The sequence below is a fragment of the Triturus cristatus genome, chromosome 4_2 (genome assembly GCF_964204655.1).
Source record: "Triturus cristatus chromosome 4_2, aTriCri1.1, whole genome shotgun sequence".
In the NCBI taxonomy this organism is placed as follows: Eukaryota; Metazoa; Chordata; class Amphibia; order Caudata; family Salamandridae; genus Triturus; species Triturus cristatus.
The window spans coordinates 262689824-262709538 of record NC_140586.1 but is presented as its reverse complement, the minus strand read 5'-3'; the positions used below and the strand labels follow the sequence as shown (position 1 = coordinate 262709538).

General features: G+C 45.7%; 1 protein-coding gene across 1 annotated transcript in view; it reads left to right on the top strand.

Moving 5' to 3' along the window:
• The window catches only part of DDX59 (DEAD-box helicase 59), a 104267-nt gene extending 98470 nt beyond the window's left edge, over positions 1-5797 (top strand). Inside the window, exon 7 of the mRNA XM_085601463.1 lies at positions 3612-5797. Coding sequence (XP_085457589.1) covers positions 3612-3866 — 255 coding nt within the window. The 3' untranslated portion in view covers positions 3867-5797. The remainder of the gene's footprint in view (positions 1-3611) is intronic.
• The last annotated feature ends 13918 nt before the right edge of the window (positions 5798-19715 follow it).

Here is a 19715-nt window from a genome sequence, read left to right as displayed (position 1 = left end):
CGAGCCACACACCGGACCAGCAGCAGCATCTCGTGTAGCTGAAGCCCACGCTCCCGCCATCCCTCCTCAGTCCGCCGCATGGATTTCCTGCGTCAGTGCCGCGTCTTCTAGTTCCGGACTGTTGTCACCGGAGGGCAGCGCTGTCTGTGGCCGCAACCCGCGTGCCGGATCTGCACGCCGAACATCGCGCGCTGGTCGCCAGCCTTCCAGCCAGTCAGAGGCCTCTTCGGGCGTGTTGAAGAACCACGTTTTCCCCTCCGCTTCAACACGTAATTTCGCGGGGTATAGCATGGCGTATTTGAGTTCACGACTGCGCAGCTCCCTTTTCACATTCAGGAAGTCTCTACGCTGCTTGGTCACCGCAGCCGTGTAGTCTGGGTACAGAGTGATAGTACAGTTATCCAACCTTAGTGGGGGGGCAACTCGTGCCCGCTGCAGGATAGCGTCCCGATCTCGAAAGTTGAATATTCTGGCCGGGATCGGCCGCGGCGGGGCGCCCGGCCGGGGCCTGCCCCCAGGCACTCGGTGCGCCCGCTCCACTGAAAAGAAATTGGAGAGACCACGAGGCTGCAGTTGATCCAAAATCAGCTTCTCGACAAAGAGATCTAGGGCCGGGCCCCGGACACTCTCTGGTACACCCACTAGGCGTATGTTCCGTCTCGACCGTCCCTCCTGATCCTCCAGCTTGTCCAGCAGTTGTTTTTGCGTCTGTTCCAGTGCACGTATCTGGCTTTTGAAGACTGCAGCGTCCTTGGTCAAGGTCTCTGTGGTGGCTTCCACCTCCTTGACTCGCTCATTCATTTTGGAGATGTCAGCACAAAGCAAACCCACATCCGTCGAGATTGATCCCATAGTGCCATTCATCTGCACCAGTGCGGCCATCACGTCTTTGAGTGTGATCTCCGGCGGCGTCGCAGGCGACAGGTCCGAGCCCGCTGTGCCTTGCGGAGGCGATGTCTCGGTGCGATATGCGTATTTCGCCAGCTTGTTGTGGGACGTTGAGCGCTGCCCCTTGCTCCCCATCGTGTCCAGGAGACGGGGGCGCGGTCCAGCCCCTCCAAAAGTCCTTAATGCGGATGAGACCCGGCTATCGCCACCGCCGCCTGCCACGGGGGTGTTCCCTCGCGCGGCCTGTCGGTTTCACCGGCCTTTGGTGGGCAAGTGTGCACGGGGGGTGGATCGCCCCCGCTCCGAATGTACGCCGCCTGCCTCCTGCTGCGCAACCTGGTCCTGCCCGGGTCGTCCGCTTGCCCCCTCCAGCAATTACGCAAGTTGTCACTCTGGCGCCCACTCGCTGCTACGCTGCATCCCAGCGCCTCGAATGTCCCCGGGGCAGCGCCCGTTCCGAATATCCTGGAGCCTAACAGCGGCGTCTATCGGGGCCCAAGCAAGGAGTCCCACGCCTGTAGCGTATAGAGCGCAGTCCCGGGGAGCGGCGTCCTCGCCGCGTTATGGGCCCCTTTCGGCGTCCGGGCAGCCGGTCCCGCACATCAGGCCACAGTGCGGTACCGCACCCCCGTATCCATTTTTTTTTCACTCCTCCCGGGGCAGTCAAGGCCTCATAGGCAGTCTTCCAGCTTTAATGGCGGGCGCTCGCTCCCCCGGCCCCGGATATCGTCCACTCACCGCCAGCAGCCCCGGGCTGTCACTCCTCAGTGCAGTTTGTACTCCGGTGGAGGGGGGGGGGCCCACCGCGCCGCCCCCCCTGTCCCTCCGAGCGCTCTTCTCTCCGGTGCCACCAGGTCACTCGGGGCGCCGCCGTGTCCTCCGTCGCTCTCTGCAGACCTCAGCTCCGGGAAAGGCTAAATCGAGGCCCCGGCTCCCACGCGGTCACCGGGCCGGATGCTGCCGGGCCCGCCGCGTCGTGCCTGGACGTCCGCCCGGGGTAGGATCTTCTCCCGATGCGGCACCTCAGACTCCTCGAGCCCCGCCGCTACGGGAACTCTCAGGTTGCAGCGGATTAGTGGCAGGATTAAGCGGCGGGCAGAGTACAGGCACGGAGCGCTCTTAAGCTGCAGCCATCTTCGTTCGTTGCTGGCTACGCCCCCCTTTTTACATATTTTTAATTTAATCACCACCCTATATCTAACTATATCCCATATAACACTATGAAATGTTTTACATACACATTGATATTGGCATTCTCTGTCATATTGCTACATTCATTTGCACGTACTTGCTGACGTTTGTCCTGTCTGAAACAGCCACTCTATTTTAAATTCATGCACTTTATATTTGGTTGCAACGAGGCCCTGCAGCCATGTGATAAATGAAGGGAAACAAGGAGGGAGTGGTTAATAGAAACACAGTTTTATTTTTATGTGTAACAGTTTGATCTAATTACATCTAATTACACAAGTAGCCAGAAAACCTTCATTTCTGCAGAACTGCTTACGGGAGACAAACTATTAGAGAAATAATTTAGTGCAGCAGCTTTAGCAACGTGTCAGTACAAGTTGGTCAGAAAAGACTGTAGGTTGCAATCTCAAACATGAATGTGCTTATTTGACTGGGTAGGATGCCAATGAAAAGTCTTGTGCTCATGTACACTGTGGATATTGATATTAGCAAAGTAGTCTACAGTTCCAAACTTTATTCAGACCACAGTGCGCGATGGACCCAATTCACAAATGGACCCTTAAATCTGCACTTGTAGAAGAACTATTTTACAAGAGTGCAGATTTACGATTTGGCAGAAATCGACAGTATTATGCCAGAACGGCTGTTCCAGTTGCAGCTTTGCAGGTGTTCTTCTGTAGGTGTTTTTTTTTTTTTTTAATCATTTTTTCAAAGTTGGAATTTCCCCAGTGTGTAATTGTACACAGTCTATAATTATGTGCTGTGGAAAGGCAGCTGGCTGTGCAAATTAATTTATATTTTCCACAGGAAAAAAAATCTGTCCCCCCAAGCCCCACCCTCCTTGGAGAATTCCCTTCTACATCTCAACCAAGTTTTTGTGTGAACCAGTCTCCTACCCACCCAAAAAGGGGAGTTACTCCAGCCCCTCGCTGGAGTAATACTTTGACTGTTTCCATGGTGGGAAAGGATCAGATAGGAATTGGTGTGTTGCGACAAACATAAGTTTGTGGGCATTCACAAACTCACAAGGCAAACCATTCCTTGATCCGTTCACTCCTTCAGTGAGGTGTACTACCTCGTAAGTGTAAGTACTTGTGGTAGAGAATTATGTAAGTAGTAAAACAACTTAACATTTGTCAAGTATCCCTTTGAGCATAGCTGTCAGTCATAAAATAAACCTTTTATACCTAAACGCATGATGTGGTCAAATTAGCTTCACTGCGGTTCACAGCTGAACATTGCTTGGATTGAGGATAGTTTTACTGCTGAAGTGAATCATCGTCCGATAAGGCTTTGAATCATTGTGGATTTGCCATATGCACAGCCCATTGGAGTGCCATGTAAAACGTAGAATTTACACTACACAAATTCCTCTAACATACTGTGGTAGTGTTTGCATTAAGATGAAATGCATAGAAATGTAATACTGCAATTAAGATGCAATAAACCTGTAATACACAGTGACCTGTGCTAACATAATTGTTTAACCATAACACTTTCACATGGAGTTTTGTTTTTGTCCATATTTTCAGGTTGGAAGAGCTGGGAGGTTGGGTCACAAAGGAACAGCAATTACCTTTGTCAACAAAAAGAACAAGAACCTTTTCTGGGATGTTGTAAAGAGAGTAAAACCTACTGGTTCCATTCTCCCACCACAGTTGCTATATTCACCGTACCTTCATGACCAACAAAAAAAAGAGCAGAAGGCAAAACAGTCTCACAACCAGCTTGTCACTGGCAACAATCTCATGGCTCTAATCAGACAGCATGATAAAAGTAAAAAATGATGCTTGTATCTTTGTTCATTTCTTGTTTATAATGTAAATTACACATTTGTAAAGTTTGATAAAGTTAATATGGTGTTCAAATTAAGTTTATACTATAAAATGTGAATTTGTACAAAGTTTCATAATATTGTCTATGAAATATGAATTGAAAATATAAATGGTTTCTGAAAATTATTGAATTCCTGACAATCCGTCTGTAGAAGTGTATGTAATAGTGAATGGTTGTAATGACTTAACACAATGGAACAAATGGCTATTTTGCTATTCAACTAAACCCACAGGTGTATTCAAAACATCACTAAAAGATTGGTAAAGATAAAACGTAAAACTTCGTACCCAAAACAACGTGCAAGTTAAGGTAAGCTACCTTATCTTGTTCCACCAGTGCACTGCTAATGACATAAATGTAATTGAGGATGAAATCACATTAGTATCTTGTTTTGTGCTTTCCAGTTTCACTTTTTCTTTTTGTTGATCTTCTGCTTGAGAGCTCATGTCTCCCTCTCTTTATCTGTGGCAGTTCTTCATGAAATTCTTCTCCTTCGTCACTTAGGTTTTAGACTTCTCTTGGACCTCTAACTCCTACTGATTTAGCACCGTGGTTCTTAACCTTTTGACTTCTGTGCCCCCCTGCCCGAATCACCACTGGAAGCCAGGTTTAGGACATTTCTACGAACTGACACTCAAAACATGGCATAAAAATACAGACACAAGTATACATCAAACAAATAGTCCCAGAATGAGATATTGCATTTAATTCACAAAGGAAAGAATATGCAAAATTCAATTTTAATCGGAAGGCTGGAGATTTCAAAATTTGGTTTTATTTCTAAAAGATGAAGTTAAATGCTACACTCTAGCATATCACTTTGTTGTATTTGCTCCTAATGCATGCTCTCATTTTGTTGTAGCATATTGATACTTCAGTTGAGGGCTCCAAGCATCTGTGCTTGATTCTTTTTGTTGTCCGTGCACTGCTCCCATCAATCAATCGAAGGATAACAACTTAATTGTTAGCCTCAAATTTCAACATATTTACAGAGTGTATGTGTGTATATATATTCTTTCTCTGTCTCTGTCTCTCTCGCTCTGTCTCTCTCTGTCTCTCTCTCTGTCTCTCGCTCTGTCTCTCTCGCTCTGTCTCTCTCGCTCTGTCTCTCTCGCTCTGTCTCTCTCGCTCTGTCTCTCTCGCTCTGTCTCTCTCGCTCTGTCTCTCTCGCTCTGTCTCTCTCGCTCTGTCTCTCTCGCTCTGTCTCTCTCGCTCTGTCTCTCTCGCTCTGTCTCTCTCGCTCTGTCTCTCTCTCGCTCTCTCTCGCTCTCTCTCGCTCTCTCTCGCTCTCTCTCTGTCTCTCTCTCTGTCTCTCTGTCTCTCTGTCTCTCTGTCTCTCTGTCTCTCTGTCTCTCTGTCTCTCTGTCTCTCTGTCTCTCTGTCTCTCTGTCTCTCTGTCTCTCTGTCTCTCTGTCTCTCTGTCTCTCTGTCTCTCTCGCTCTGTCTCTCTCGCTCTGTCTCTCTCGCACTCTCGCACTCTCGCACTCTCGCACTCTCATATATATATATATATATATATTATCTCAACTGACATGGATGTCCTGAGAAGGTGTGTGGACTGCTTGAGGTCCACAGACGATGGTGCCATTAAGGGAGATTATCCTAGTGGTTCTCTGTCTTTTTGCATAATCCAGAATGATGAGAATCTATGTTTTGGTGTGCATGACATTGACCATCTAGACATAACTGACATACTTGTTGCATGTTGTAAGCGCCAGTGTCGATGGTCCATCTCCTAATGGGGGCTAATCACTTTTTAAGGAGAGTTACTGATTGCTTAAAGTTTTATACCAAGACACATGCTCCAGTTTTGCCTAACTTCCGTTTCTTCACTATGTCAGCAGCAAAATGTGTACCGTATAACAAATAAAATAATTCTAGGTAGCCAGAGTGTTACCGTTATTTCTTCATTACTGCACCAACCACTCGCCTGCCTTTCAGAGGTGTAATACTTACTATACCATGCATATTTGCTGCTCAGTCGAGATAGGTGCATGGATCGCATTTCTTCCCCCCCCTCCTTAATTCTATTTTACATATATTTGGGATAGGACCTATAGGAATGTGGTTATGCGTAATTTTGTCATTCAAATACTATGAAAACGTTTGCTATATGTCCCAAGAATTCACTTTTTGTTGTGCAATGCAGCATGATGTGATCAGCCCAAAGGGGGTTCTTCCCAGCCACTACTGCTCACTGCCATTGAACACAAGCTTTGACAGTGAAAACATACATATATGGGTTGCTCCTTCTCTCAGATGAGTGCTCAGCTGGCTGGAATTAGGTTCACAATTATAAGGTTCCTATTACCATAATGTTAATACCATATTATAACATTATTATTACTAATAAAATATGAATAACAAAGACTCAGCTAAAGTGACTGTTATGATGCACTGCATTTACCATAATGGATCTCTGAGCACATTGTTTGCTGGGATGCCAGGCAGTGTGCTCCCCCCCCCCCCCCCCCCCACCCCCACCCCTTTGTGATTGGCTCCTTGGTGAGTTGTTGATCTCTCTAGCTTTGGTCTCCACCTGCGCTCTGGGATTGGTACAGAAACCTGAGAAGACAGTGCGCAGCATTGCTAGCACGCCAAAATTTTACTTGTTACTCTACTGAACATGGACAAATCTCCTGAAACAGATCTGGAGATGCAGAGCACTGGCTGCACAAACTATGGTGAATAAACAGAATTTCAACTAAATTAGGTATTATTGCTCACTGCATTTACCAAAATGCATTTGAGAAAATTGTCTGCTGGTATGCCAGAAAGTGAGCTCCAGCCCCCCATTTAACATTATTAATAGTTTTCATTGATTAATTTGGAAATGTGACGTAGCAGGGGCACCTTCTATAGTGAATGTTAAGCATGTGTCACCCTCAAGATGTGGAGCTTTTCAAAATGACTATTTCTAGTAAACCCATTGCCAAACGATCACCGACCGTGCCCATGAGCCTCTTGAACAGCACCAAGCCCTTGGTAGATGAAGTCCCTTCATAAAAAAGGAGCACAATCATCCTTGTACAGAAGAAAATTGGTTTGTTATGTAAAGACCAGAAATAAGCAGGCAGGAATCTTCTGCCACCAAGGCGCTCAAAGGAAGCCTCAGCGCTTATACGTACCATCGTATACTCAGGGAGGGAAGGAGCACACTGCCTCTCATCCCAGCACAGTTCACCCCATTGCATCCTGGTAAATGCAGTACACTTCGTTTCAAAGTTGCTGTAGTCTTTCACCAAAGTTGGTGCAGGTAGTGCTGTTATCTCTAGACACGTGTTTCTGGGTTTAGCCCGTCATCAGTAGAGAGCAAAAGTTACTAAGAAGCAGAGAAAAGTCATCAGGGGTTGCTGAAATGGTGCCCAAGTCTTCACAGGTCACAGTACCTCTCCACAGGCACCCAGGTGCATCCCAGGAGAGCTAAACCAAGAAACGCGTGTCTAGAGATAACGGCACTACCTGCACCAACTTTGGTGAAAGACTACAGCAACTTTGAAAGTAAGCGTACTGCATTTACCAGGATGCAATGGGTTGAACTGTGCCGGGATGAGAGGCAGTGTGCTCCCTCCCCCCTGTGTTTAAAAGGCTCCCTTGAGCCAACAAGCTGACAAGCTTTCCTGGGATGCACCTGTGTGCCTGTGGAGATGTACTGTGATCTGTGAAGACTTTGGTACCATTCCAGCAACCCCTAATGACTTTGTTCTGCTCCTTATTAACTTTTGCTCTCTACTGATGACGGGCTAAACCCAGAAACACGTGTCTAGAGATAACATCGCTACCTGCACCAACTTTGGTGAAAGACTACAGCAACTTTGAAAGTAAGCATACTGCATTTACCAGGATGCAATGGGGTGAACTGTGCTGGGATGAGAGGCAGTGTGCTCCCCCCTCCTGTGTACCATTGTATACTTGAGGCTAAAATAAAGGAAAGTGTGTGTAAATGTATGAAGAGAAAGTCAATCTTTATTCTGCTGAAAATGTAATTTGCGTGTCCCAGCTTTCAAAACCGAAAAGGAAGCAATTGGGTGGTGTGCCTCACCTTCTCTGGTAATAAAAATGTAGTGTGCTACTTATTCCTCCCGCTTTTTTTCAGACAAAGGTGGTTAGTGGATTCCTAACTCTAATTCATCAGCCTCTTAACGTGAGAGGCATGGATCTGCCAATATATCTTTTAAGGGGTCTGTATATAGTTAGAGGTGACCATGGTGTTTCTATATTTGATCCAGTCGACCTGTCACACCCAAGGACAAGGCCCAACATTCGGATTTGGATTAGGAAATCTTATGGAATGAGATGAGAAAAATAAGTTACTGCAGATTGTCTATATCAATTCACTGTTTCTAAGGCTACAGTAGGTCTAGATTTAGATTGGCAGTTGATGTAATTAATGACAACATCAATAACCGATTCCAAAAAAGGATTGGTCCGGTCTTTAAAACAAGTCCATCTAAATTATTGGACATGAGAAGTCAAATTACAAACATTTTGACTAGATGTCATTGCCAAGTGTTAGTGGACCCCAATATTATAGCCTAGCTCTGCTTTCTAAGCAATTTGTTTATAGTCCAAAAGAAATTAAAAGGGCTTTGTCTAGTATGTCAGATGCTGTCACATTACCATTGATCTTTAGTCTTGTGTTTGTTGTAAACTGTGAAATGACTCCTCTTTCCCCAAGAAAAATTTGAACTTCTGGGGTTTCTGTTTGATACATCATCTGCAGCTCTTTTTGTCCTTCAATAAAGATGTGGAGACATAGTTGAGATATAAGCGGGTTTGAGAGTACAGGTGATTTCCTCGAGGACAGAAGCTCATATTATGTGTCTACTATTGACATCTTTTTAGGCAGTAAATTGCGGACTCTCGTGTTTTCAAGCTCTTATGCGGAGGAAGAGCTTACATCTGGGATGGCCATGCCAAGGAAGGGCTGCTTTCGTACCTTCTAGATTCTAAATGAGGAATTTCACGAAGAGTTTTATGACTTGGCCCCCTTCAGCTACCAGAGATGGTGAGTAGATCCACTACTAAGAACAAGATACGTTTATTGATGGCTTTGTGAACTGGCCAGCAGATTTTAAACTGGCCTGTGATGGGAAGCAAATGTAGGTCATAGACATAGTATATGGCAATGATGTGGTCAAAGTAGGTTGCTGAATGGACCAGCCTTGTTGGCAAGTATATTAATTAATGTTTGGTGTGCCCCTGCTAGTATGACCTTTCTGAAATTCAGTCTTAAAGATTAGTAACTAGACAGCTGTTTTAGGATGATCTTGGGGATAAGATTTTGTTTATGGTGTGTCCATCTTTTTGGCAAGAACTGAGTGCAGAGTGAAGCATAAGGACTTGCCTGAGGGGAATGGAATGTGTGAGAAGCACTCCAGTTTTAAGGAACCTAAATGATTGGGGTCCTCGTTTTTTGGGATAGATGCTGAGTGGAGAAAAACCAGCAATGTCTGCAGCTACTGCTGTGGGTGAAGATATCTAACTTGCAGGATTACCTGTTGATGCTGACGCACTCAACCCAAAGACTTCCATTGTTTACCCCGCTCAGGCCAAGACGGAAAGTGGGCTGGTGTAGAATAAGCGATTGAAGCATGGTGCATCAAGAGAGCAGAGTCTAGGAGGCCAGGTCAGGAATTATGGACACAGGACAAATCTGTCAATGGTGGAAACCAGCGATGTCTGCTGCTACTGCTGTTGCAGAAGATATTTAACTTGCAGGATTACCTGTTGAGGCTGAAGCACTCAGCACAAAGAATTTCCCTGCTTGCCCCGCTCACTTGGTGTGAGAAGTCGGACTCTGTGGGGATCCACATGCTTACTGGGACCCAGGCCAGACAGGCCCCGAAGGGCTTTGGGTACGAGGCCAATGGAGATTTAAAATGGCAGCCAGCAGTGGGAGGAAGATGCACCAATCTCCCCCGCCAGAGTAACTGCATTGCTTGCCGGCTGCTTGTGCTTCTCCTTCTTGGAACCTCCCAAGGAGTGTCGTGCCAGATCTGCAGGGGAGCAGCTACAGGCACAGGGGGAGACCCTCTCCCTCGTTATTACTAGCTACATCCACAGCCATAGGGGGTGGCCTGGTAACTTGCTACGTGCTGCCCATTCCCCCTCACCTCTCACCAAATTATACTTCTGAAAGAGACTTTGCCAAATGCTCAGTTAGCCCAAAGTGGCTGTGCAACAGCTCCTGTGGGATACATCAGCATCTCCTTAATGAGAGGAACTACACTACCCACTGTTTGTGCTTCTCGCCTGCTCTTCAAGCGGCGGCTGGAGGCAGAGAAGTGTCCCAACCACGAGCACCCTCCTGCTTTTGGTGTCTTGTATGGAGTGCACTGTCTGCTCTACAGGGGTATATCCATGGGCCTTGGACACTCCGCCCCCTGCCCAGGTTTTTATCAGCTGTTGCCAAGGTCACAAAGGGTGGAAGTTAAGGGACTTGTCATACTTCTTCACCACCCTCCTGCCTGTCACTTCTGGAGGTCACCTTGTCCTGTGACCCCTGGATGCTGAGCCAAGGGTCTTGAGCCTAGGTCCTCTGGTCTATATCCTGTGTAACTGCAACAAATAATGGACGGAATGCTAATTGATTCAAGCATTCGCCCCCCAGTCAAGAGATCTGGGTTAAATCCATCGTTCTTTTGCCCACTACACCACCCCAGTTTGGACCCAGCCATATGCAAATCAGTCTTGACCCTGTGCCTCATGGGAACAGTCCAGATCGAACTGCCAAGCCAGGTCCTCCCTGGACCGGAAACAAGCATCCTGGGACAGGTTTCAGGGTATGTCATCCTTCATCAGCCAGGCTAGCTTGAATCCAGTGACACTGTGAGGAAACTGGAATGGCACGGTGAGCAAAACAAGTAATGGATTTTGGCCCAGATCTCTGTACTGGGGTGAATGTATGACATTGTGCTGCATTCTGTCCATCAGTTGTTGTTTTTACACTGGTCTATATCCTGGCACTGGCAAAATGTTGAAACTGGAGAAGACTATACCTCACCTGAGGCCCCCTTCCTGGGACAGATTTAGAATATTCTTCAGAAGTAGTCCCAAATGGCCTGCCTTTCTCTTGTTGGGATACACTAAATAGTGAGAAAGACTACCTCTACTCCCCTCCAACACAGTCATCTGAGTGTGGCCAGGCCAATATCCACACCCATACATATGGGTTTGATTGCATGGGGCACACGTAGACCCTTCTGAGGAAGAGTGCCTACTGTGGATTTTGGATGGTTACATTTATTTTCTTACCATTGCTGCAAGACCTTGCATAACTGTTCCCCAACAATGTGGCTATATGGTGTGAGAAGCAAAAGACGTAGTGAATCACATTCCACACCAGCAAAACCTAGACAAATACACAGAATGTAACCTTTGCCTCCCTCTTTTATTAACCACTGAGACTGACTGAGCAAGCTGCTTTCTCCTCTGGACAGATTGATTCCTTTTCATCACCCAGAGTTATACTTAAGGTAATCCAATCATCCCATAAGGCACTCAATGGAAAAGTTGCCGAGGTGAGCATTGAAAAGTCACCTTAGCATCAAGACCTCTGAATTGCAGGCAACATAGTCCCACAGGCAGGCACTTTAATCTGCTACTTGGAGCATACAGTTGAGCATCCTTTTACAACAACCCAGACATTGAAAGACAGTGTGGAGGAAGCTAAGGACAGGGTGAAGCAAAATAACAAGTGTTTTTTGGATTTCCCAGTGGACATATGGTTTATCAGATGGAAAAGTTATGAAGCATACCTCTGATGACTTTGGTTCCACCTTTTGTGGCTCTCTCAGCAGGATTTGTGTTTCTGTACGGGATCCCGTGCAGTGGAAACATCTGCTAACCTACTGCCATGGTTTATCATTCGATTTTCTGTGAATGTGAAGAGTTGGAGGGCCTGGGGTTGATCTAAATTTAACTTTGCTACAGAGACTCAATCGAGTGCCCGCTGGTCCTTCTATTTTAAAAGGCCTCCTCCTCTGTGGAGAAGCGGTTATTGTGCTAGCCCAGCTTCAGTGTGTATTATGTGATGCATGAGCGATGGTTGGGTTATTCCTGTGAAGCCACTGCCAGGTTATGTAAGAGCGTCTGGTTGCTTTGGACTGGTTTGTGTATCGGCCAAAGCAGTGTTTTTTTTTTTTTTGTTTTTTTTTTTACTTTAAACAAGCAAGGCATGGTTTGCTGACATATGAACTGAACACAATTGTGCAACTCATTTTCATCAATTTGATAACGTTTTTATTTATACTTAAGATTTGTCCTGAAGGTACTTGTAAACGTTTGATGGTGCTGGCCTCTTGAAGAATGTCATGACACTCAGAGGACCATTTAGAGGTCAATGCTCTATTGGCTATAGCATTCAACTATTCTGTAGATCTTTGATAAATAGGGAGCTTGAATGTAGGCTTCCTGTATGCTTAATGAGATGTTCTCTTTTTTCGCATTTGCATATTGTTGATTGGAGTACCTTTTATGTGACTCTGACTCTTCATTCAGCCCTGATGTGTTTTTTTGTGCAAAATAATCACTGCTTCTTTTTTTTTTATCATATCCCCTCTAGAATCTTGTTTGGTAATCTTCCAAATTGTCCATTTGGAGTCACTTAACTTATGTTTTTCTTTTAAGAATTAGTTAACCATCAGTCTATTCTCTACTTTACACTTGATGCTGGACTTGTATTGCCTTCTTCTTTCCATATTTTCTTGGTTCATATTCCCTACATATACTTCTTTCTGAAACAGACAAATTATTCCATTTTAGTACTACAGCTGGAGAAGTCAGAAGGCTTGATCTTCCTTTGTTGGTAAGTTAAGACCTCACTTGTGATGGTTGAGTCACAACAGGAGCATTTCCATATCTACGGTATCTTACAGGGTCATTTTGTTCCAAATGTTTGTAGCAGTGGTCAAGTCTGAATTAGTTTATTTGTAAATTTGCTCTCACCAGTTTATCTTTTATGCTTCTTTTCCTTTTCAGGGAAACCAGTGTAGCCAGAATGTTCCAGTTGTTGATTTTCTCGAAACTATTGGCATTTTGGTTAGATGTATTGACACAAACTAATTGACTAATCATCTTTCTTCAACAGTAGTTATTTGCTGAGAACAAACCATGCTCCTTTACTGGTGTTATTGAAGAGTTTCCTGTGGTAAACGGGTCCCAGCTTTTGGAAGGACTCATTATATGTAAACCAGTTGCAGAGGGTTGAGCCACAAATAATCTCTTCTTAAATGTGTTTCCATTGGTGGTTGGGATAACTCAAGTCAGACATACCAAGTCAATCACTCTTATGATCGTTTCCAAACTTAATACAGTATTCATAAATCTCAGTTCAGGCACGCCATTAGCTCTTCGCTCAAAAGTCTAGATGAAGGGCAGGATTTCAATGTCCTTGTGGCTTAAGTAACGATGGGCCCCCGTTGGGATAAAAAAAAAAAACTAACCTACTAAACCATGATTATTAATGTCTCTCTCGTGTTACTAAAATTATGAGACGCTTGGAAGGCGATGTCTGTCCCTTGACAGATAAGGTTTTGTGAGATGGCCTTGTGTTGCCCAAGGAGGTGGTCATTTCTACCCCATATCTCCTCATACAACGCCAATTTCTACAAAGGGTCTAGTACATCTCTGACATGCTCTGGTGAAAGGGCAAGGATTTGTCCCCAACATACCTCCTATGCAGATCAGCAGATGGCAGCTTCTTTCATACAGTCCAGGAGTGCCTGCCAGTATCGGAGTGTACCTGGTTTGATAATTTGTAACACATACACGTTACGCCATAGACGGAAACGGTGCTTGCACTAAAAGATTGACATGATCACATGGTCTTGTACCTTGGAGGGAGACCTAGGTCAGAACCAGGGGAGAGAAGGCATAACGTATTACTAGACACCAGTGTTGCAGAAAACCATGTGTCATCAATGCTTCTGTGCCCGGTTACTGACTGAAAGTGTGTTGTGTAGAATTTAGTCTGGATGCAAACAGATCTGTCTAACAGGAACCCCAACATTGAAGCCTGAAACGTTATTTGCATACTTTCAAGCTACTAAAAGCTGTATTGTCTGTTGTCTATTTCTTTTGAAGTTGTTGAGGAAACCTTGGTACTGAAAAGAAATGTGGTCATCTGAATGCGACACTTGAGCGTGTTGTCTATCTCCGACACAAATACTTGCTTTATTGAATAGCAACAGTCAAGAAACTTAAAAAATGACCTGTCCCTTGAGGCCATGGAGCAACAGGCCAATGGGAATGAAGAACAACCGTAAAACAATGCACCAATCAGGACTAAGGAATAGTCTATTATACCTAACTTGGCTGCAAGCAGCCATCTTGCTTGTGTGAGAAGTTATGAGTAAGTATTGAACATTTTGTATGGATGGATGGTTATAGTAACCCCTTGAGGAACAGCCCTTGGCTACCAGTCTTGGCGGTTTGTGGAGCAGCAAGGGGCAGAGAAAAATGAACAGCTGTCTAGAAATCAGCCACATCTGTGCTGTTTATATGCATTATTGGAAATTGTGGTGGGGGTATATCAAGACTGTCAAAGAAGACTGACCAACCACTTTTCTGGAATCAAAGGCAGTAAATGAATTCCTACACCTGAGCTGTAAATAATTTGTATGTCCCTGCCTGGAGAGACAATAAGCTCTGCATCAGAAAAAAACATTGTCCCTCAAACTGATCCATTCCATAGTCATAAACATTTTGTTTCTGCCTATTGTCTCTCTTGTGTATGCCCATAAGGCCTTTTCTGGGAAGGCTTAGACCGCTATATTAAAGATCAGAAAAACAGGAAGAAAAAATTACATACAGTTATTTCTTCTTGCTGTATCATCGTCAAAAGAGCCTGTTACTGATAGCCTTCTCAAAGGCTAGCTCCAACCACAGATGCATTCATTATGGGATAGGGGACCATATTTGCCAACTTGTAGTTGAAGGTATATGGTCCGAAAGGGGAGAAAACTATCATATCCGCATGCGAGAGCAGAGGGGAATGCCTCTTGCTCTCGAGTATTTTCTCACATCACTAGCATAAAAATATCCTGATTAAGGCAGACAACATGGTAGTTTACTTTATGTCCATGCAGGGGAACGAGATTTGGGACACTATTCGGTGAAGACCAAAACTCTGTCCTTAGCCAATATCCAGGTTATTTCATCCTAATCTCCCAGAACACAAGCTCAGCAGACTTCTGTTAGCCCAAATGGGCCCAGGTGATCACAGGAATAGTCTGTGGGAAACCAGTAATCAATCCACTTGCATAACTTGATTACGTATTCTTTTTCTTCAAAACACAATTGTGGTCAAGATTCTGAGCAATATCCTTACATATACTCAAAGTCTACATAGGATCGTTCTTCAGGGATGTTAAGAATAGATCACACCTGAAAATGTATAGAATATAAAAGAAACTGAATTGCATCAATGAGTGTCTGCACAGGGTGCAAAACACCATGTGATGTAATTTGAAGGAGATGATACACTGGTGAGAAGAACAAGTTAGGAGAGCGTGGTAGTGCAGGCCAGAACGTGAATCTATAGCGTTAAGTATAAGCAGTTATTTGGAAGTGCTCTAGTGGACATCCTTGTAAATGAGGCAGGCTGTTATGGGTCAGGAATCCTTGGGGAACCATTTAAGATTTTACACTCCCGAGTTGATGTGGTCGTATTTGAAAGAGCCTGAGATGAGGTATGCTGTGGTGTTGAGGGTAAGGACTATAACTTTGTACAAGCTGGTCAGGAGAGCTTTGCTATAGTCGATGCAAAAAATGACTGAAAGATGTACTGTCATTTTTAGTTTTGATAAATGTATTTACATTTTTTAGGAGTACACAGCTTGATACTACAAAAACGATTCTGCAGGTTTGAGTACATTGGGAATTTTCTTAATGTGTGAGCCTAGACAGAGCTGGTTATTCAGCAGAAACCTCTAAAGGACGTGGCAGTGGTGGCCAGTTTTAGGGATTCCTTGCTTCAACGAATCTGAGCCACAACCAAGTGAACTCTATCTAGGTTGTAGATGAGGAGCAGAAATGCTGCTTTGGCTGAATTCAATTTGATGCAACTGCATTATCCACGGGTAGATGGAGATGTGACTTAATCAAGTGTGCAGAATCTGTTGATGGGTTGAGAGGTTTGTAGAGCTGTGTCTTCAGCTTATTGATGGTAACAAATGCATAGCTCAACCAGGAGAACATGCATATGTTGAACATAAAATGGGCAAGGCCAGAGCTCCTTGGGGCACTTGATTGGGATGCGTGATGGATGGTGCTTTTAGGTCCAAGGTAGTTTATGTCAGGAAACCATATGTCCATCCAGCATTTGTCAGTTACTAAGAAAATAACCAAACCTGGCAGTAACAGTTGAATCTCAAAGCACTGGCACAGAGGCCTTAGGACACAAGTGAGATCATGCAACCCTCAACATAAGGAATAACACTGGGGTAGAAGTTTTTGTATGCATTTATTATAACAGAAAGGCTAATGATGTAGATAAGCAAATACTAATATTTCTCATGAGGAATAAAATGACAATTGCAGCAAAGAAACAATCCATCAGATACTTCCTATTGCAGTCTATGCGCTGGTGTGCAGAGACCCACTTGATGTTCAGTCCAAGCCTAGATAGTGAACCGCACCATGGAACAACAGCTTCCTCTGCGACAAAACCTTGTGACCCAATTCAGTGTTGAGTCTCCACTAAGTGCGTATTGTATAGTCTTATGTCTATAAAAGCTACAATGTTTTCACTTGAGAACCTTCTACTACCCACTAGGTGCATATTGTATAGTCTTATGTCTGTAGAAACTGGCTATTATTCCTACTAGAATCTTCTCACTTGAGAACTTTCTAGCCCCTCACTTTACTTTTCCACATATCACGTCTATGGAGGTGTTTTTGCTCCTAGTGCAATGCATACCTGTTAGAACGGGGGGGGGGTCTCTAGTTGGCTGAGGTAGGTACCTTAGTCCAAATAGGGACCCTTGCATCTAGTCAGGGTAAGGAGGGACACACCTTTAAATAACCCCTGCTCACCCCCTGGTAGCTTGGCAAGCGCAGCCAGGCTTCCCTCCAAGGCAATGTGTAAAGTATTTGTTACCACACTCCCAGTAACACAGTGATAACACCACAAATGGACACCACACTGGTTTCATAAAAATAACAGTATCTTTATAAAAAGGAATACAATGAGACCAAACGATAGAAAACCAACATATGCGTATTCGAAATAATTCACTTGGCTGGTTACTAGGCTAGCAGTCACTTGTAGGTTCTTGCGGTATTAATGAGCAATTTACGATCTCTAATGCAGTCCTAGTGCAATGCTATGCAGTTCGTAGTGTAATAATAGGACAGTCCTTAATGCAAGAATCAGGCAGTTCATAATGCAAGAATAATGCGTATCGTGCTGCAAGAATCGGGCAGTTCGTAATGCAATAATAATGCAATTCGTAATGCAAAAAAATCAGGCAGTTCGTAATACAATAATAATGCGGTTCATAATGCAAAAATCAATCCGTTCGTAATGCAATAATAATGCGGTTCGTGAGGCAATCTGCGCGGTCAACTCGGGCCCCCACTAGGCCCCAACAGACAACGGTCATAGACTTACAGGGGTGGCCCAAGGTCCTGCTGGGCAGGTCTGGGCTGCTTGGTGACTCAGCGTGTCTAACGTGGTGCAGCGGGAGAGAGCTTGGAGCACTCCTGTACTTCTCCTGCATGCCTCACCAGGCCACACACGCTTGCGGCTTCCGACCGGAGTCCAAGCCTTACCTGGGGGTGCGCTGCCTCGCTCTCTCTCTCTCTCTCCCCCCTCTTGTCAGACGTCCTGCTGGGCGATCCTGATCACGTTGCGGCTATGTTGCTAGGTGGCGCTGTAGCCAGACAGGTTACGGCGCTGCCTTCTCTGTCGCTGATGATCTTGGGCAGATTCTTTCGACGAACAACGATCACGATCCCTTTTACCTTGTAGCTTCCTTAGCTTCAAGCAATCCTTTAGCACGATGTGGCTCGGGTTGGCGGCGGTTATCCTTACTCACAGCCTCGATTACGATGACGGCTCGGGCCAAAAACAGCAATACAGCAGCGTGGATGATGTTTCACTCTGCAGGGGCAATGCGATCATGGGCACCTCGTAAACAGTACCACAGACCACACTGCAGTCTTAGGCGTGCAAGAGCACCACGCAACAGCGTCGCTGAGACACAATCCTCAGTTCCAAGTACCCCGTTGGCACGTTGCGGCTCGGGGCGGCGGCGGCGGCGATCTTTACTCGCAGCCTCAGTTACGATGACAGCTCGGGCCACAAACAGCAATACAGCCGCGTGGACGATGTTTCACGCTGCAAGGGCAATGCGATCACGGGGCACCTCGTAAACAGTACCACGGACAACATGGCAGTCTCAGGCGTGCAAGAGCACCACGCATACATGTCGCTGAGACACAGGTCTTAGTTTCAAACAGTCCTTTGGCACGTTGCGGCTCAGGCCGGTGGCAGTGATCTTCACTCGCAGCCTCAGGTACAATGACAGCTCGGGTCACAACAGCAAGGCAGCAGCGTGGTCGATGTTTCACGCTGTGGGGGCAATGCGATCACGGGGCACCTCGTAAACAGTACCACGGACCACACGGCAGTCTCAGGCGTGCAAGAGCACCACGCACACAGCGTCGCTGAGACACGGTTGGAAACTTTTGTGTTCCTGAGTGTCCACAACAGGGTACCAGCTCTCCCCGGGCCCTTGGAGACACGCTACTTCAGCACACAGCAAAGTCCTCACAAGCAGGGGGACACAGCATAGTCCCTTGTCCTCGCCTAAGTCAAACCAGCAAACTGCAGGCCAGCCCCAGAACACACAGCAAGGGCAGTCATTCTCTTCAGCTTTTCTTCTTTGGCAGAGGTTCCTCTTGATCACAAAGTAGGTTCAATCTTTTTTCAGTATGGATTGCAGTCTTGAGTTCAGGGGTTTCAGCTCTTACATTTATACCCCTAAATGCCTTTGAAGTATTTGTGTTCAGGGGGCTCTAAACCCAGTCCAAACCAGTTCTGGGTGCCTTCCTGCCAGGGCACACCTTCTTCCTTTGATAGTGGGGTTCTGGGGCCCAGACGTTCAGCAGGAGGTGGAGCCATCCTTTTGTGGCAGCAACACAGCCCTCTTCACATCCAGGTGGCTACCCCCCCCCCCCCCCCCCACACACATCAAATGCAGGCCCAAGCTGTTGCTGTCTCACCTTCTCCACCCTGGGGTCAGGACACTTCCCAGACCCTGTCACATCTAAACCCAGGCAGGCAATATACAACCAGGCAGAGGCACGCAGGATGGTTTAAGACAAGAAACCAGCCACTTTTAAAAACGTAGTTTCTAAGCACACAATTTAAAAACCATCTTCACAAAAAGATGTGTTGTTGAATTCTGAGTTCAGACACACTAAACTCCATCCCTCCATCTTATGCCTATGGGAAGATATGCTGGAAACATGGGACACAGCATTCCCCATTCTGTCCTATAGGCAAGATGGCCTTGCAACTGTGAAAAATGAATTTGGCAGTCGGGACATAGTACACACCTCAGTACATGTCCTACCTTTCACATACACTGCACCCTGCCCAGGGGGGGTGCTTTGGGCCTACTATAGGGGTGTCTGATGTGCATAGAAAGGGAAGGTAAGGCCTGGCAAGTGGGTAAACTTGCTAGGACAACAAGGCAGTTAACAAACAGCGCGCAGGCACCGCAGTGTCAGGCCTGAGATCTCTCTTTAGGGCTACTTGTGTGGGTGACACAATTAGTGCTGCAGTCCCG